This window comes from Monopterus albus, unplaced genomic scaffold (genome assembly GCF_001952655.1).
Source record: "Monopterus albus unplaced genomic scaffold, M_albus_1.0 scaffold86.1, whole genome shotgun sequence".
Classification (NCBI taxonomy): Eukaryota; Metazoa; Chordata; class Actinopteri; order Synbranchiformes; family Synbranchidae; genus Monopterus; species Monopterus albus.
Genome location: NW_018127966.1, coordinates 495,455 through 514,483, shown reverse-complemented (window position 1 = coordinate 514,483; position 19,029 = coordinate 495,455). Strand labels below are relative to the sequence as shown.

At 42.1% G+C, this 19,029-nt stretch overlaps 3 protein-coding genes across 5 annotated transcripts in view; all 3 read right to left on the bottom strand.

The window, feature by feature from the left end:
• klhl3 (kelch-like family member 3) overlaps positions 1-8,549 on the bottom strand; it is a 16,967-nt gene extending 8,418 nt beyond the window's left edge. Inside the window, exons 1-12 of one of the 2 annotated variants that reach the window (XM_020607481.1) lie at positions 8,358-8,549; positions 6,709-6,843; positions 5,932-6,038; positions 5,736-5,857; positions 3,723-3,885; positions 3,276-3,385; positions 2,713-2,829; positions 2,247-2,396; positions 2,047-2,164; positions 1,268-1,465; positions 595-696; positions 365-493 (exon numbers count right to left, since the gene is read on the bottom strand). In XM_020607481.1, the coding sequence (XP_020463137.1) occupies positions 365-493; positions 595-696; positions 1,268-1,465; positions 2,047-2,164; positions 2,247-2,396; positions 2,713-2,829; positions 3,276-3,385; positions 3,723-3,885; positions 5,736-5,857; positions 5,932-6,038; positions 6,709-6,843; positions 8,358-8,377 (1,471 nt within the window). In that variant the 5' untranslated portion in view covers positions 8,378-8,549. Of the gene's footprint in view, positions 1-364; positions 494-594; positions 697-1,267; positions 1,466-2,046; positions 2,165-2,246; positions 2,397-2,712; positions 2,830-3,275; positions 3,386-3,722; positions 3,886-5,735; positions 5,858-5,931; positions 6,039-6,155; positions 6,336-6,708; positions 6,844-8,357 lie in introns of those variants that run through there. The other variant, XM_020607482.1, reaches the window with a different exon arrangement.
• Positions 8,550-9,524: 975 nt separating this feature from the next.
• Positions 9,525-11,068, bottom strand: LOC109964284 (heterogeneous nuclear ribonucleoprotein A0-like). The gene has a single exon (XM_020607479.1). It carries the CDS (start codon positions 11,027-11,029, stop codon positions 10,145-10,147), a length of 885 nt encoding a protein of 294 aa, XP_020463135.1. The 5' UTR covers positions 11,030-11,068; the 3' UTR covers positions 9,525-10,144.
• A 1,530-nt stretch (positions 11,069-12,598) lies between these two features.
• Positions 12,599-16,302, bottom strand: LOC109964283 (heterogeneous nuclear ribonucleoprotein A0-like). 2 transcript variants are annotated; one of them, XM_020607478.1, is made up of 3 exons: positions 15,157-16,302; positions 13,721-13,821; positions 12,599-12,684 (listed from the first exon to the last, which is right to left on the bottom strand). In XM_020607478.1, the coding sequence occupies exon 1, from the start codon at positions 16,233-16,235 to the stop codon at positions 15,333-15,335; it is 903 nt and encodes a 300-aa protein (XP_020463134.1). In that variant the 5' UTR covers positions 16,236-16,302; the 3' UTR covers positions 12,599-12,684; positions 13,721-13,821; positions 15,157-15,332. The 2 variants fall into 2 exon arrangements, with proteins under 2 accessions (XP_020463134.1, XP_020463133.1); XM_020607477.1 differs by having other exon boundaries at positions 13,721-16,302.
• Positions 16,303-19,029: the final 2,727 nt, after the last annotated feature.

The following is a 19,029-nucleotide window of genomic DNA, read 5'->3' as shown; positions in this document are numbered from 1 at the left end:
AGACTTGAAATATAGAACAGACAAGAGGAGCAGTAAAGATGTCTGCTCTCGCTTGCAACCCGAAAATGTTTTGTTTGATATTGGCCACCTTTATTTGGCCAAGTGTGTTACACACAAGGAATTTAGGTACAGAACCGAGGCAGCCATCTGCGGCGCCAACTCACACCAATGGCTCTAACCATCGGGGGCAACTTGGGTTCAGTGTCTTGCCTAAGGACACTTCGACATGTGGACTGCAGTATATGCAGTCAATTCCAAGAGTGCATCTTCTAGAGAACAAATAGCTGAGGTCAAATCTGTGTTTTGTTGCTGCTCCCTGAGTCTATAAACTACCGCATAAAGAGAAAACTTTGTGTCTGTGTACCTGCTCCACTGCGCCGTGTGCTCATGTCAGCCACATAGCACCACTGGTCAGTGACAGGGTCGTATTCTTCCACTGTACTGAGACACTGACGGGATGCTCCATCGTAGCCTCCTACTGCATACAACTTACCTGTAGACACAAACACAGGTCAGTAAAGAGTCATCTGAATTTTAGAATTACACTGAAATGGTGTAATGGTGTTACCCAAACCATACACACATCAGTCTTACCATCAACCACCCCTACACCCACACTGCTGCGTCGGGTGTTCATGGAGGCTACATACATCCACTCATTGGTTTTGTAATTGTAGGCTTCTACTGTCGCCAGACCTGAAGAAGATAAAAACAGAGAGAGAGAGAGAGAGAGAGAGAGAGAGAGGCAAACAAATAATAAGTAACATTAATGGGTTTTTAAAAAGACTGCATGTGTGCTGATCAGTCTGTGGGTGTAAACATTTTGCATCCAGCTGGTAGGTAAGGGAAGATCAGAAAATGGCACCCCCGCTTCTTGTGTTTACCGTTAACACTGTAGTCGACCGTTGTACTACGAAAAGCAATTCAATTCTGTTCACCCTCAGCTGGTAATGGGGGAGAGAGGAAACAGACAATGATGCTAAACCATAAGGAAAAATAAATGAACACCTTGCTCACATATTTTTCACTTCCCATTTAATTTTGCTCAAACATTTATGGACTTAATAGTACATTTGTAATCAGCTGCCCTCCTGCAGCTAGATCACACCATAAAGGCTCATTCACATCACAATATTTTCCCACAGCAATTTTTAGTTCATCAATAGTAGACAGTTAAATACACTATTATCCTACTGCTAATAATAACTTTAGCCCCAATTCCACAGCCCTTTAGCATGTGGGAGTGAAGGAGTGCATTTGTGTGTACCTATACTTCCGTTAAAGCCCCCCACAGCATAGAGTAAATCCCCCAACACAGCAGCTCCCAGTGTACTGCGTCTCTCCTGCATGCTCGCGACTGCACTCCAGTGATCCCTCACTCCGTCGTACACGTCCACCGTTCGCTCCCGCAGTGAACTGTTGAACCCTCCGACTGCATACACACGGCCTGCCATGGAAACCACACCTGGGAGAAAACACAGAAAGAAATCCGTTACAAAGAAAAGCTGTAAGATCAGGTCATTACTTACAGAGAGCACATCTAGAAAATTTTAGAGAGGGTGGCCAGGCTGGGGCACAGATTCACAGAGAGGTGGCACATTTTAAATACATGTAAAATGTAAATGAACCCCCTAGTTCTATGAAATATTAAAAGCATACATTAAGAATCAAATTGTTTATTTTGTGTAAAAATGAGCCACACACAGTGCCTTCTTCAGCTAACTTTGGCTGTGCTCTTTATGTATTCCTGGGCAGGGAACAATTTTGACTCTGGCGGGGGTGGCACCACTGTTGGCCAATCAGGTTCTGAATGAAAGTTGAAACCTTTGTGGTTTTAACAAGGATAATCAATTTTTTTAGCAAAAAAACTGCACTCACGATTGCTCTGCAGCGTGGCAGTACAGGCGGCACACATATCATATATCCTGTTATTTATTAGACTCTTCTGGACTTTGGCGGTCCAAGTAGGACAACATTACCATTTGAGACAGCCCTACTGTCCATTCAGCGCTACAGTACAGTCACACACAAGCTGCATAGACTGACCTGCCCGGCAGCGCCTTGAAGGAAGATCGGCTACTTGGTACCAACGATCTTCCTGAAAGTCGTAACACTCCACGTTGCGGATCGCCTTGGGAGCCTGACCGCCAACTACAATCATCACCTGCACGTGCACAGAGCCACAGTCAGACTGATTACAGCAAGTGTGTTAACAAAAGATAACATGTGGATGTGCGTTTACATGCCTTGGGGATGCTGATAGGAGTCCGTGGTCGGGTCCTGTCTGTCTTGATGAGGTGCCGTTGGTCAGCTGGCAGCAGGTGATACTTCATCGCTTCTATGAGAAAATCTTTACAGGTGTTGTTGTTTTTTATCAGGGCCTCTTCTTCCACAATCTGAAACCGGGACACGATTTAGCCAAAGTTCACATTTATTCACTAAACTGCTTTTTCCTCATTCCTTCAACTGATAAAATGTCTTGGTCAAGTCAACAAGCATCTTCACTTACTATACAATTTCTAGCCATCTGAACAACTAAGAACCCTGACGGGCATACACCAGCCAGAGTGTGTGGTGTTACAGCCTTTATAACATTCAAGGTCCAACCTATTTCTTAGTTAAATATTTTATGCTAGGCATAATATAATGAAATAACAGTGCAAAAGGAGAACAATGAAGAAAAAGCAGAGCAGAACAGAGAAGTTATTTTACCTGTACCAGGTAATTCCTGGACAGTAGTGGGAGTCTGACATGCTCCATCAGCTTGGGCATGTGCTCCAGACGAGCTGGCTTATCATGCTTGATCCAAGCTATCATAGCCTCAAACACCTAAGAGAGTGATGAAGAGCAGAGTCAGGCCACAGTGAGGCCCTAGCAATAATTTGCAGCAGATAATTCAGCGGTATCTGTGTCTCCAGGTGCAGCCAGTTCATGGACAGTCTCTGTCTGACTGTCACACACCAGTCACCCTGACTGCCTCTGACACTTCCTACAGACAGGCTAACAGCAGACAGATATGCCATCCTCTGCAGTATGTCTGGTGTCAAGGTCAGCTAATCAGACACAGTGTCAGTATGTATACCTTCCTGCCTCCTAGTCAATTATAGCTCTTTCTCACCTTCAAATATATCTAGAATTTCTTAATCACTTTATTACGCCATGTTCTCAGAAAATCCTTCATAAACATAATTCTCACATATCTTTTTACCTACAAGGAAACAGAAAGGAGCTTTTAATAAAGGGCTGAAGCGTGTGTGTACATGGTACTCTCTGACCTTCTCCTCTGTGGACACGGTGAGTTTGTCACTGGAGATGAGGCTGCACACTTGCTGCAGAGAAAGGCCAAGAAACTCTTCTCCCTGCACCACCTCAGTGAAATGCTGCTCTGAGAGACACAAACACACAGGGTTACACGCTATGCAAACTAAATATTTTACCGAATAATCTAGAACTACAACGCCCTACACCGATCAAAGCTCAAATACGAGCATGTTTTTGCTGAAGAGATGACATGACATTTTCCAAATCTCTGGACGTGTAGCAGTTTCATTTCAGCATTTTTCAGGGCTGGCAATAATAACTGTTACATAAAAAACACCCTCACCTACCACACACACACACACACACACACACACACACACACACACACACACACACACACACACACACACACAGTGGCAAAAATGACTCAGGATTTGTGGGGTGAGGAGAGAGAAGCTTACCAGCGTATGCGTGGGCCTGACTGAGGAGCTGTGTGCATGTGTGCAGGTCAGCGAAGGCTCTGATTCCCAGGCAGTTTGTTGGGTGAAGCTGAGACTGCAGGAACTCGCAACAAACCTGACGAACATCCATCAGCTGAAGGAGACTTGCTGCTGGCAGAAGAACCTGCAAAGATGACCTACAATCAGTTAAAAACTCCAGCTGCATTTTACTGGTGGAAGGACCTGATGGAAGGAAGTGACTTTGTGACTCTGTATTCTGGGTCTATTTACATGTAATACCATGGTAGAGCACAGTTATTTACCACCCACCACCTTTGGATTTAGGAGCATTTGTGGAACAAAGACAGTTTGCTGTTTACCAACACAACCATTCCAAATGCAAAAATCTCATGGTTTCAGCAGTCTTTCCAATGAGTAGGTTAGTTATTTAACCAGTTCACCAAGTAGTTAGCTCACAATCAGTCCAGAAAACCAGCCCAGAAGCCAACCATACTAGTCCTCGATGTTGACATTAATGTCTCAGTGTGTCCAAGCTATAAAAACATGCTGCAAATTTTATACAGCTCTGTTAACAACAAATAATATACAATTGGCCAAGAGGGCAGCCGTGTCAGGTATCTGTGTGTTTTACATCACAATAAATGAACATATCTGGAGTCTCAGTGGGTACAGTGATATTTGGTTGCATGTGTAAAACAGACCACACCAAATTCTATGTCATCTGCCAGCTAGAAGAAGACAAAGAACAAATAGCATTAAGACTGTGATTTGAGAGCAAATACTGTGTGAGACTGTGTTCACTTAAACCCAAGGATGTACCGTAAACTGGTGCTTTCCTTATAAGCTGCATTACTACCCAAAATATTGTTATACAAACATTTGTGAAATTGTGATGCTAACAGACAAAGCTACCCTTAGATACATCACTCATATTAGTTGAACTAGGTCAGTCTGTGCCTGTCTGCACAATGACTCATCCTCTGAGTGAGTAGTTATTGTCTCCTCTGTTTTCCAGATGCCCTGATGTCTTATGTCTTATAAAAGACCTGCTGGAGCTATGCTTACAGCAGCTGTGACACACTAACACACAGAGTACAGCACAAGCAATACATATTCTACAGTGAAAACATGGTTTGAAGAGATGAAAAATAAATGCAGTTTTTTACTGAATATGAGCACACACACCACACATTTACAAGTGAGCCTATCAAGCGGGCACGATGATAACAGCGGGAGGATTTCCTGCCTATCTGGCTGCACACTTCCTGTGCTAACAATAAGAGGAAGTATCCTGCCTGCAGCTTGATCCTGGTGCATTTATTCAACCCCTGAGCCATGCAGCTTTTAGAAGTTAATGCTACTGAGACAAATGAGGCCTCAATCTTGTGGATTTACAGCAGAGCACTGCTCACAAACTTTACCAGCTCTTTCATCTCATGTAGCGAACATCTGCTCTTCAGGCAGGTTCACTTTGGCCTTTCTGAAATTTAACAGAAGAGCCAAAGAGTTAAAGCAGTCAGGGCTTGAGAGGACAACGTCTGTTATGACAAGCAAAAATAGCTTTTAAATCATTCAGTAGAACGCTTTTATTCTATTGAAACTTCAGCTTTGTGGTTTTTTCCCCTCTTCTTTTGTCCGCACTTTGTCTCAGAGATTTTTTTCCACTTTACTGCCTAAAATATAAATATATATAAACATTCATACAGTTTACTGTAGTGGAATTCTGTTGGCTAGCAGCCTTCAAATATTGAAAAAGAAAAGGATCTGCACTTTCACCAACTATATTTTTATTTTGCTTGTGTTCTTTTATCTAAAAGTTCACTCCACACTGACAATAACTAGTTATCAGACCAAAATGGCTAACATATGATGTCAGTCTTTTTAAAGCAAATCCAGGCTTATAAACAGAAAAAGCAGAAGTAAAAACAGAACATACTTTTACCCCACACACTCCCTTCCTCCTTGCTCTCACTTATCATAAACACTCCTTAAAATACACAGACACTCTCTCACCTGGACGTTGTCCTCTGTGACCTCGACTTCAGCAGTGTAGATGTAGTCAACAAGTTTTCTCAAAGTCTGACCATCTACCTCTCTGATCTCCACCTGATAGGCCTTGCTCTCACTCATATCTCCTGTATAAACAGAAACACACACAGTCAAGCATATACCACAGACAGACATCAGGCAAACAACCGTGTATGTGTACCTGTGAACATGGCACAGAAGTAGGGACTACAGGACGCCAGCACCACCCTGTGAGCTGGTACTTGAACGTTCCCTGCGATCAGCTGGACATCACACAGCATCTTTTTACTGAAAAGTGGCAAGTAGCACAGAAAGAGATAGCACTTGTTATCTGCATGTACCGCAACTAGACTATCTGCCATGATGTTTTATAAACTGTCTTAATTATTCATCTAACTTCAGTACATTATACTGTTTGTGCTGGAGATGTTTTAGGTGGACTTTGGTGTTCAGAAATTCTACAGTTCCTCTTCAGGTAGAAGTAATTCACTGTTGTAATGACATTTTCAGACAGGCGAGATGAACCAAAGATCCATCCATCCATCCATTATCTATACCGCTTATCCTGAAGAGGGTCACAGGGGGGCTGGAGCCAATCCCAGCTGCCATTGGGCGAGAGGCGTGGTACACCCTGGACAGGTCGCCAGTCCTTCACAGGGCTAACACTTAGAGACAGACAACCACACACACCAATATTCACTCCTACAGACAATTTAGTCACCAATCAACCTAAGCTGCATGTCTTTGGACTGTGGGAGGAAGCCAGAGTATCCAAAAAGAACCCACACAGGCACAGGGAGAACGTGCCCGGCTTGAAACTGGAACCTTCTTTGAACCAAAGATGACTTATTTCTGACTTACAAAGCTAAGCACAGTCTATTCACTCATATACCAAAAACTGGTAAAATATACCTATGTATTCGTTCTACTGGGACAAACACCACCATTAGACACACACCTCCTCAGGTCATTCATCAGCTGAAAAGCTTTCCTCATGTGCGTCTGGTCGAAGGTGTGCATTCCTCCAGTCACCGTGTCCTCTTCTGAGTCCGTGGTGAGGTTTGGACGCGGTGATGCTGGTGTGGCCAACAGACTGATAAGACATAATAGGCAGTGTCTGGATTAAATGGAATAGAAGGTAGCCTAGCAGGCTAGGCTTCATAGTTAATCTTTAGAGCTACAATAAGAGGATGGGTTAATAACTGGTAAGAAGAATTCCACAAATAAAATCATTTTGTCACTGCTCTGCTATACCAACTTACATAGGATATGAGGGTCTGTCTTTTGGCATGATATAGTGTCCGCCAGCTATTTTTGAACCCTTATATGATAACACTGACCCATCCTACTTTAAAGAATAAGATTGGTTATTTCCTATATTAACTGTGAATCTACAGGGGATGTTGAAAATACCATTAACATAAAAAATGACTGACCTTATCTTTTAAAAATCATAGGTTTGTGGTGATGTGCTTTGGTTGCCATGTAACTCAGATTCTGCTGCAGAGCATGCACACTGTACTTTACAAAAAATATTTTATATACAAACAATCCAGTCAGATTTTTTTTATATGGGGGGTTAAAATACTATATAGGTAAACAGACACATAAATACAAATGGCATAACATCACAAAAAAATCCAAAGTGGTGTTTTCAAAAAGCCAGGACTATTCAGTTTGATACTGTACATAACAAAGGCAGCAAATCCTGCCATTTGAGAAGGTAAACCCTGGGCATGTGTAGGAAACTAAATACACAATTGTTAATTTTATTATTTTAATAAAGCAGCATGACCACACAGAATAAACCTTATGTTTCTCCAATCCATGAAAAATTCCTCCAACCTTGGAGGATACTTTAAGTTATTCAGCTTTTAACCAAACATAAGGTGAACTGAGCTGAGAGCAGGTGGGAAGCAATAAATGTGACCCAGATAAAAGGATATAAAGAGATGTGAGTGTCTTATGTTTGTTTGAAAAGGCCTGACTTTATTCATTGTCTGTGTAATGTACTGTATCTGGACTAGCTCATAATGTCCACAAAAATTGTTTAAAAAAGCAGGACATAGAAGCCATGGGGACATGATGGTATATCAGAGGGACACGACTGCAGCACTTAACAGTTTACAGAAAGCTCGTCTCTTTGTGTCCAAACGCCAAAATGAGGTAGTAGTTGTTTTTTTTACTTTGTTTTGCATCAAGTTGTCGGGTTGGCTAGCCCTTAGCGCGGCTAATTGTTTAACTTAATTGCAACCATAAAGTGATAGTGGCTGCCGTTCACTGTCCCAAAATAGATGCTTAAATCGGAGGCAGTCCACACCCAGTCCACAGTCTCTTAACTTAATGACAGTTCCCCATTGTCTACAAGTAAACTTGCTGTTAGCAAGTTAACGACTGCTGAGTAGCGGACGATGCTAGCTAACCTATCTAAGCTAACGACTGAACAAAGCTAGCTTCAGTTCGTGTACTAAGAACGAACTCCTTTGACTGTCTATGTGTTGAATTCTTGGCCGGTGGATCATGTGGGGTAAAATGTTATTCAACACATGTAGAAGCCGCGTTAATCGCGTCTTTACAAAATAATCCCCTACCGCTCAGACAACTCACCCCAGCGACACACCGTCCATCCTCTCGCTCGGAGTCCGAGAGCACCACAGGCATGAGCCCTGTTCTGCCACGCACAGCTCTTCTATTGCGAAGAGGAATGACTACACAGTTTGAAAACAGGCGCAGGTATACGTTGTTTAGTATTCTAGTATGAGTGACGTAAATGGATTAGGGTTAACGGACGTACCGGGGACAGGCCTGGAAGCCCAAGGGATCAGGAAGCCCCTGGAATAACGTATGTGTGAAGTGACTGTTAACATTTTTTGTTAATGATTTAAAGTGGTATTTATCCACTTTCAGCATCACATTTTATTCTAGCAGTACACCTTTGCTTTGGTTTTAATAGACATTTGATGGCGAGACTGTGTCTGTCAGTCACTTAGAATACTACCGTTGGTATACAGTACAAAGCACTGAATGGTTTAGACTCGATATATTTTATCTGGTGCTACAAACTGTCCAGACCTCTAGGATGTCAAGGGACTGGTCTGTTAATTCTCCACAGAGTCAAAACCAAGAAACAGTACTCAGATTTTATGCATCACACAGTAACTTCCAAAAACGTGGTCTATGTCAACTCTGTTGTCTTTAATTGAACGAAATCCACACACACACACATATATATATATATATATATATATATATATATATAGAGAGAGAGAGAGAGAGAGAGCCTTGCTTCTTTGTCTTCTCGGTAACTTTTGTACTCTCAAATGGGGTCAGCGTGTGAGGTTATACCATTTTCTTCTGCCAGAGGCATGAAGGCTGCCCATACAAACGAATGGCTCCTAAAAAGACACTTCAAGAAAATGAACATTTTGTGCACCTCATCTGAAACTGCATTTTAAAGGGGTAATTGGTTGAAATGTTTGAGGATAAATAACTTCAATGCAAGTATTTTAAATATGTGAATTGCTTTCCAACACTGCAATTAAAAAAGGACAAAGTAAATAAAATGGTAGCGCACACAGCTTCTTCACAGCCACCTCCGGTCTCATCTATCCCTATAAAATGGCCGATGAGCTAGAAATACATAAGCAACGCTCCCTCCTAGTGGTAGTAGTAGTGAACTCAATTTACAAGGTTATAGGAGGCATGATAAGATTATCCATAACGCAGTGTGCTGAAAAGACACTGCAGGAGTCGAATCAAGACTGCGACATTAGATAGTGTTTCAAAACATTAAAAACTTTAATAAAAGCAGAATAAAACATAGGGGTGAACTGAACACATGGATTTCCATTTTAATCTAAACAAGTCTGCAATGGGACGGGAAAAGTAATTTACAGATAACAAAAACAGTCCGATACATTTCTCCAAAAATACTTATCACAAAAGTGTCTAAGATCATGAAACTCAAGAACTCGAGCCCCATGCTGCCGGACACTGCCACCAACTTCACTTAAACCCTGAGTTCATGATGCAAAAAAAAATATATAATAAAAATAAAGAAAAAAGAAAACAACTGGTTTGCAAGACAAACACACAAGTCTTGAGTTGAGAAGCAGTGGCTGACATTGATTACGGCCTCACAAATGGTACAAAACAAGCAATTTCCCCAACACAAACTTACAATTCAATAATTCACAATTCTTAGAAGTAAAGTCCACAATATGTGGAATAAGAGGAGAGATGGGATCCGGGTGGAGAGAGCCAGTGTGCCGAGTGGTGCTCCCATTAACTAGCCCCTTATCCCCCACCTGGCCTGTGTAATGTGTGTGTATAAAATGAAGTTCGTTGTAATCAGAAATTTCCCTATGATTATCCCCCAAAACACAAGGGAGCCACTAATACCCGCCGCTAAATCCACCACCCCGGCCGTAGCCGCCAGCACCTCCGCCGCCTCTGTTGTAAGGGGCCCCGCTCCTGTAGGTATAGTTGCCCCCCTTCATTGCACCATAACTGGAGTGCTGCTGTTCATACCCATCCCCAAAGTCACCATTACTGTATCCACCCCCCATCTGGCTGTCGTAATCCTCGTATCCCCCATATCCACCGTAGCCTCCACCACCGTTGTAACCCCCGCCATAGCCGTAGCCTCCTCCGTAATTGCCGCCGTAGCCTCCTCCATAACCACCACCCCCTCTTCCACCGCCATAGTTTCGCATCCCTCTTCCGCCTCCTCGTCCACCGGTGGACATCTCCTGCTTGGTCAGAGCTTTTTTCACCTCCACCTTGTTTCCATTGATGGTGTGAAACTTGGTCAGCACCGCTTTGGTGGCGGAGTCAGTGTCCTCAAAGAAGACAAAGCCGAAGCCTCTCTTTCTGCCGGTCTGCTTGTCAGAGATGATCTCGGCTTTCTCCACCGCGCCGAACTGAGAGAAGTACTCGGTCAGGTTCTCCGCCTCGATGTGGTCTTTCACGCCGCCAACGAAGATTTTTTTAACATTGGCGAGGATGTCGGGGTTGTTTGCATCCTCTCGTGCTATGGCCCTCTTCAGTTCCACGTTGTTGCCTTCGACGACATGTGGCTTAGCCGCCATTGCTGCGTCGGCCTCGTCTGGTGTCGAGTAGGTGATAAAGCCGAAACAGCGAGACCGTCCGAGTTGCTGGTTCATGACCACAACGCAGTCGGTGAGCGTACCGTACTGCTCGAAATATGAGCGGAGTCCAGCATCAGTGGTCTCCACGTTCAATCCTCCGACAAACAGTTTACAAAGTTTGTTCGTCATGGCTGATATTGGTAAACTGAGAACGAGACAACTGACGCTCTTTTTTGACGTTGGGGCGGGCTGTTGGACTAACTTGCCTACGTAAGACGTACACCCGTCGATGATTGGTCATCTTGAAAAAATCACCACCCACATTGGCTAGCGAAATTCACGTCGTTGGTGCTGCTACCTTCAAGTGGTATTGGAAATCTTGCTTTCAAATGCTCAGGAGAAACTGAAACCATGGTTTATGGCCTTTGTTCTATAACAGTACAAAATGCATTAATAAGGCTATGTTCCAGTTAATTTAATTAAATATATTGTACTGACTACAACCACGGAACGCGGCTACACAGCCAAATGAATCCTTAATTATAACAACCATTAGGCTTTCATCACTGTAAAACAATAGCGGGATTTACCATTGTAGCAAAGTCAAAAGATTTTAAATTGCTTCTATTCTCATTGGGACAGTTTACTAGACCGTTTTAGACCAGAACTCAAATTCCATTTCGACCACCAATTAAGTGTCCAAACAGTATTCCAACATGTAGCGACTGTAGACACCTAGAATGCAGCAAAAACAACTTGGGACCTATCGTGATTTATTAAAACTGCAGCTAACCTAGCTAAAAAAATTGTGTTCAAAGTGCTTCGAAATTAACAGAACGTCGTCCAGCTGTTTAATTTAGGACCGGGATAACTGGTCACGCTGGTCTTGTACCCATGGAAAAATGATACAAGGAAGTGCCAACACAGGTGTCCACAACAGGAACCATTAAGTTCATTTATCATTTTCTTTGGATTGAAACTCCTCATATTGTATGTTTAATATGCTCTGTGGCTGTGAACCTCACAGATATTTTGGCTTCAATGTACATCGATTCACATCTCAGATCAAAGTTAAAAATGTGAAATGTAGTTATTTCAATGTTTAAACTACTGTAACAATGTGATTTAACCCTAATAAGTGCTGACATGACCAAATTTTGGCCTATACTGTACATCAACTGGTTACGTGAAATCAGTGCTTTCACAATAGATGAAACTCCCCCCTGGCTGCTGTTCAAGTTGCTTCTCCAAATTAGTTCAGAGAACCTAAACGACATGAAAGCATGTTGCAACATACTGCAGATCAGGGTGTACCTAGCCTCTCACCCAACGTCAGATGGGATTGGCTCAGCCCACCATGACCCTCTTCAGGATAAGCGGTCTAGATAATGGCTGGATGCCCATGATTCAAGCAACTACTATGTACTTTTTTCTTATAAACAGCTTTGTGCCCCAGAAAAGAGGGGAGAAAAAGACAAAACCCTTCCTTTTGTCATTTGGTTCAAATTTAGCACCAACTCCTAAAGATGCTATTTATTCAACTCTGCATGGTAGAATGTCACCCCCAACAGCACCACAAAGCAATCTTTAATGATTTGATGTGATACGCTGGTCTCACACTGTTCCACAAACAGCTGAAACAGTGCCCATAGACAGCAAATCCCCCCCCCCAAAAAAATAACTGTGCTACCATCAACCTTGTACAAAAAAGGTCCTGCAGTCAAACTGTCTTCAATGTAAAAGAGCAACAAGTCTTTGTGTATAAAAATATATAGGTTTATTGTGGATCATTAAAAGCATGAACAGATGTTTTCTTCTCCAAGACGATTCGAAGCATCATTATCCTATAAAGGCAAGAGAACAAAAGTAAAATTTACACATCATTGTCAAGCATCAGTCATGTCGTAATTATAAACATGTTGCCTGATGCATCACTGTACACCAACAAATCGTCAAGGAATGTGCGTTCCCTCACAGTTAGTTATGTACACATAACACCAGTTTCATCTTCTCTATAACCTCTAGAGTCCTGAGCTTTGGAAACCCAAGCTGTGCGGTCCTCATATGAGGACGCAGGGACTCTAGAGGTTAAATGCACTAAAACAATTACTTTGTTACCTGTAAACCTGTCAGTCAAAAGACCTGCAGGCCCTTTTAACATTTATTAAGATGCACACTTTGGACAAAACAAGGGCCCAAAAATGTCCCAGGTGGTTTGCAGGCAGGTTTTGGCGGGGCATTTATTAACTGCACATTAATGCTTTTACTACCCAGCCTACAGGACTGCAAAAGCATACAAGTTAATAATTTTCCTTTCCTTTGGCCAAAAACAATTCTGCAGACAGATGTACATTGATATTTTGGAGCTTCCTGCTCATTATGACTAAACCCACAAAACATTATGGAATCAAAAACACCAAAAACAAAATCAAAAATAGTCATTGTATCGTGTCACAGTGCCCAGAACGCAAAAGTTTTAAACCTCATTTCCAATCTGGGGGGCCCAACCTACATGCGAGATCCAGGATTACAGAAAAATTTCAGTATTAGTTCTTCTAGTGTTAAAGCGAATACTATAATAATTAGTAAAGTAGGCTTTAAATCTATCAACCTAAAAGATATCCACATTAGACCCCAACTCATGGGTTATGAGATAATGCTTCTTTATAAGGAGTCGTGGGCCAAAGGTTTGAAAGCCCCTTTCAGTCAACATCAGTAAGAAACTGTGCCAATCCCCAGGAAAACAAATTTCACGATTGCACTCGGGCACCATTTTAATCAAAATTCTCCCAAACCAGAACCCCACCACATAATCTTCAGTATAACCTGTAATGTGCATTTTGACCACACTGAGGAATCCCTCATGAAAACAGACTTCACCTGAGGGGAAGGCGGCACTCTCTGGTCCCCCTGTCAGCTTGGAGACACGCACCCCATCTCTTTCAGGGGTGATGTCCTCATGTCCAGGTTACCATAGCAACCTGGGAGAGACGGGAGAGAAACAGAGTGAGAAACCAAACAGTGCAAGGTCTTCTGGAGGAGACACCAATTTACTCCTTCCAATATTTCATATAATGGAACAAAACTTGGGTCCCCTTCCACCCACTTAAGGACCAAATTAAGTATCCCCCTCCCCCCTTTATTTTGAGTTTAGCTACATAAAAGGTGCATCGAGCTATGTTTAAAGTTGTCACTTACGATGTTGAAGATTAAATAAGGGCACACACCTGCACCATCTTAGAGATATTCCATACATGGTTCAGCAACAGAGTGAAGACAGGTTGATTTACATACCTAGTTTGCTGGATGTGGATATCCTAAAGAGATATTTCAGACTCCTATCACAATCGACCCCAGGTAATCAACAGGGTCTTGATGTAGCCTACAAACAAACTGCTACGGCTATTTTGGCTGGGATAGCCTACAGGAATACGAGTAAGAACACCTAAATGTAAGAATAATCAAAGATAAATATCACAGCCCTCATGTAGATGTGTTAAAATACGTAAAGAAAAATATAAAAAGTCATGTTAGCAATGTCCACAACTTTAAAAACAAGGTCAAAGCCTACATGCATTGGCTGTGGGTAGACTCCAACCATTTCACCCACCTGAGAGTAATGGAATAAACTGTGGGAAAGATGCCATGTAACTAAAGATCAACAAGATGAAGTTGCTTATAAAACCTGTGGATAAACTTGAGGAAGCCTGGTTAAATAAGTAAAATAACTAAGCTAAGTGGTATAACGCTTTATTTAAAATGAACATACATAAGCATACCAAAGTGTTTTAACAGTAGGTGTTGTTCTCCAGACATGAAAGTATACAATATACATTAGATATAGCCACAGGTAAATGGAAAATGAACAATATTTAGACTGAAATTATTACTATGCCTGAGGAGAGTTTGAGTACAGTGCGGGTAAGGAAACAAAGGAAATTGGATCCTGCAGTATCACGTCCCTGCTTTTGATGAACCAAGTCAATGATTATACAAACTGATGTTACCAGTCATACATAGGCTATTAAATCCAAAACCACATCGACATGCGTTCTCATCCTCATACATTGAAATCACTAAATTTACTCAAGAAAACAAACACTAACTGCTTAAAAAATGTAAATATTAAGATAATGAAAACAATATCGAAATTTCCAAAACGAGTTAACGCAAATAAAAAAAAACCCAACTCTAGACGACAACTACATAAAGAGGGTCACCGAACTTTTTTTCTTCATGTTAATGTGTCCTAGTTGAACGGCAACAACAGCTGCTCGTTATTATCATCAGGTTTTTTTGGGAAGTGACCTTCCTACCTGTTTGGATTTTTGAGGCCTTCATTTTGATTAGGGGGGTCTCTGTGTCCGTATCTCTGCCATGGTTGGATTTCACGGCAGACGCCCCGTAACTGAATTTGAGTTTCGGCGTCCAAATCCTGGCTGGAGGTCATTTGTGGCATGGGGATGGGTGGTTGACTTTGTATTATGCAGTCTCAGTAGCCGCCGCCATAGCCCCCCCTCGGGTAGAAACCACCGCCGCCGCCTCCTCTGCTGTAGGGTGCAGCGCTCCTTTGACCGCCGAAGGGTGGCCCTTTCATGGGGCCATAACCAGAGGACTGCTGGCCATACCCACTGCCAAACTCGTTGTAGCCATTTCCGCCACCGTAGCCACTTCCCTGGTCTCCATAACCACCACCACCATAAGGTCCGCCATACCCTCCGTAGCCGCCACAGTTGTAGCCTCCGCCATTTCCGTAGTTGTAGCCTCCGCCGTAGTCTCTGCTGCCGTAGCCATTTTGATTTCCCCTCATGCCTCTCCCCGGTCTGCCTCTTGGCGCCATTGTGGTTCTGTTGGCGGCCTGCATCTCCTGCTTGGTCAGGGCTTTCTTCACCTCAACTTTATGTCCATTAACTGTGTGGAACTTCACCACAACCGCCTTGTCGGCTGCGTCGTGATCGGTGAAGTAAACAAAGCCGAACCCCCTTTTCTTTCCGGTCTCTTTGTCTGAGATGACTTCGGCCTTTTCGATTTGGCCATACTGGGAGAAGTATTCGGACAGATGTGCTTCTTCAATATCGTCTTTCAGGCCTCCAACGAAGATTTTCTTCACTTTTGCGAGGGCTTCGGGTTTGTTGGCGTCTTCTCTTGCCACGGCCCGCTTCACCTCGACCGCGTTGCCGTCGACGGTGTGCGGCCTAGCCGACATTGCTGCGTCGGCCTCCTCCGGTGTGGAGTAGGTCACAAAGCCAAAACAGCGGGACCGCTGTAGCTGCTTGTTCACGACCACAACACAGTCGGTAAGCGTACCATACTGCTCGAAGTGCTTGCGCAAGCCATCATCGTCGGTGTCTACGTTCAGTCCACCGACGAAAAGTTTACAAAGCTGATCAGTCATCTTTGAAAAACGACGAGCTAAGGTTACTGTATAAGATTAGCACTCCGGTGATCTCAAAATGGCTGCGGTGAAAACGTGCGGAAGTATTTATAAGAGAGACGCTATGACGACAGAGCAGCATGGAAATCGGCACCACCTCTTCCGTTACATGTTTGGTTCTTTTGCACCATCTACCACAAAACGTTTCTCCTCTTAAAACAAAAGAATGAGTGTCACTTATATAAGAATACTTTTTGTGTTATGACGCACAGTTTGGCAGGACGGTTTTAAGCTGTTCTTTGACATCGCTTTTTCCTGAATATCTGGCATGAAGTCACAGGCACGGACACCAGTAATTCTAACAAAAGGGAAATCGTTATTGTGCAAGGAGCCCAAAGAGCTGAGAACCATTGTGCATTAAGTTCGAATGTTTGATTCAAGTTGTTGATTATTAGCCTGTATAACATATTTCATGATCAAGTGATGATTTAAGTAAATTTAGGCGGACATTAACTGGTTTAATTTTCTCAAACTTGAGTATTGGCTGCTTTTGTCAGTTTTATATCACTGTATTTTGAATATCCTTAGGGTTTGGACTGTTGGGTCATTTTAAGATATTGAGCTCTTGAAACTTGTAACAGACATTTTATAGACTAAGCAATGAATACACAAAATACTTGACAGAGTAACCAATAACTGTTAATTCTTTGCAGACCCCTAAAGCCCTCTGTATTTTATGTGAAATAAAAGGCATACACCAAATCCTGTTGGTGGCCAATTCCTTGTCTTTGGAGGAAAACGTAATTTGCATCCTGGTGACACTGCAAAATCAAGGTTATTTTTTTTTACTGATTTTAGTTTTTCAAAAGAACTAAAGATCCGAAATTCGGTTGCACTGCCAAATCTGATCAACTTTGTTCATTTATCTTGCTTGTTACCCTGAAATCCATGGACAAATAAGTGATTAACACTACAGTGTTTTACCATCTGTAAACGTGCTTTTCATTGCTAGGCCATAAATGACCTCATACAGAAAGGTGACCTCTTCAGACCACAGAGATGTAGTTTCAGATGACAACACTTGGATGCATTTACATGTCAACACCTACCAGAGTTTATGGTAAGACTGATTTTATAGCCCACAGAGCAAAGTAGATGTCGCAAATAAACACTGAAATCCATATTCATTTAACTTTTTATGAAGCATGTTGCTCATAAAACAACCCTGTGATCATTTTACCACTAAAAGTCAGTATCTTTATAGATACATTTGCAAAACATTAATAGACAAAAATGAGGATTCTTCTGGTATGTCAATAAACAACAACTGGAAGAGTCACTAAACAAGACCTATCACATTTAACATAAAGTTGAATTTCTGGATTGCCTTGCATGGGAGTTTGGAGTTACAATTTTACATTTTAAGTACAATTTCTGCATTGGTTAACACTAAAGTCAGCCTTCATGCCCTATTAATCCACATTCCAGATTTGTGCATTATCTTTTGTTCACACTCCCAGCACATCCATCTTCCAGATGGTCATAAAGGTGACGATGGGTGATTTTTCAGATGAATAAGAGCAGTTTTTCCTGTTTGCAGCAAAAGGCAGAAATGTTCAACCAACAGCCTAGGTTTCTATCGTCATGCATTTTTTTTAAATATCTGAAGGAATTTGCATTCAACTGCATGAAATGTTGATGAAACTACTTTATTTTAATGCTACATTAATTCTGTACAGTGTCGGTGCTGCTAGCAGCTTTAACATATGCAGAGTATAAGAGAAAAATATCGACACAGTCCTTCACTTTATTATCTTGTTCACTGTTGGATGCTATGAAATTAAAACTATGTGCAGCGCTGAATGAACCAAAATCACCCAGGTTCATCTTTAAACAGATAAAACATCCTAAATGGACTGAAATGTATTCGTTCTTCAGCTGGGTAGAAAAATTTTTAATTGGTTTAATGGAGCTGAAAAAGGCAAACCTTAGACAAAAACAGGAACATAAGAGATGGTTGTCTTGTTAGAAGATTGTGTAAACTTCTTTATGGTACCAAATACACCATAATTAATATTTTCCAAGCTCATAAAACTAACCACCACCTCAGTAATGAGAAGTGGTACTAAACAAGCCATTAACGTGAAGATACTGTGCTATATCTGGTTTTAAACACCCAAGAAAAGACCTTTTCAAGTCACACAGCAACCTTGGTAGAAGATTAACCTTCATTGTCATTACCTGTCCCCAAAACCCTTGATATGTAGTACATGAGAATGATCAATTCCTAATATTTACATTTGAATAGGATCTTACTGCAGCCTAGGCTCCACTTTCAGTTTGGGGGGTGGGGGATGAAGAATGTAAAAACCTAGGCAGGTCAATGTATAACCCCCAAAAAACAAACTAGAGGACAATTAGAAGATAACTAGAAGGCACGCATCACATGCTCCCGTGAGACCAAGCCACCTGGTTTGTTGTGAAAAAGGCCCATATCTCATGTGTTAATCTCGTTAATGGAACCAGTTAGGATAGAACACCACTTGCAAAAGGAAAAAAAGTCAAAGTAACCTCAACAAGTTTTTATTTCTTGTAGTAAAATCAAACATCTGGCTAGCAGTTTGTCACCCCCTCAGTCCCCTTCTTCCGTCTCTAATGTTCAAAGTGAAAGAAGGCATGTAAAGGAATTACAAGGCTGACAGCCCATGTGCTTGAATGGAGCAAATCAAACCACCTCTAGCCACATCTAAAACAGAGTCTGAAAGGAGGAGAGTCCGGTTTCTGTGAGATAAATGGAAAGGGGGGGGGGGACACT

Bases quoted from the DNA above. Each gene is read 5' to 3' on its own strand.
- LOC109964284 (XM_020607479.1), bottom strand. From the start codon at position 11,029: ATGACGAACAAACTTTGTAAACTGTTTGTCGGAGGATTGAACGTGGAG.
- LOC109964283 (XM_020607477.1), bottom strand. From the start codon at position 16,235: ATGACTGATCAGCTTTGTAAACTTTTCGTCGGTGGACTGAACGTAGAC.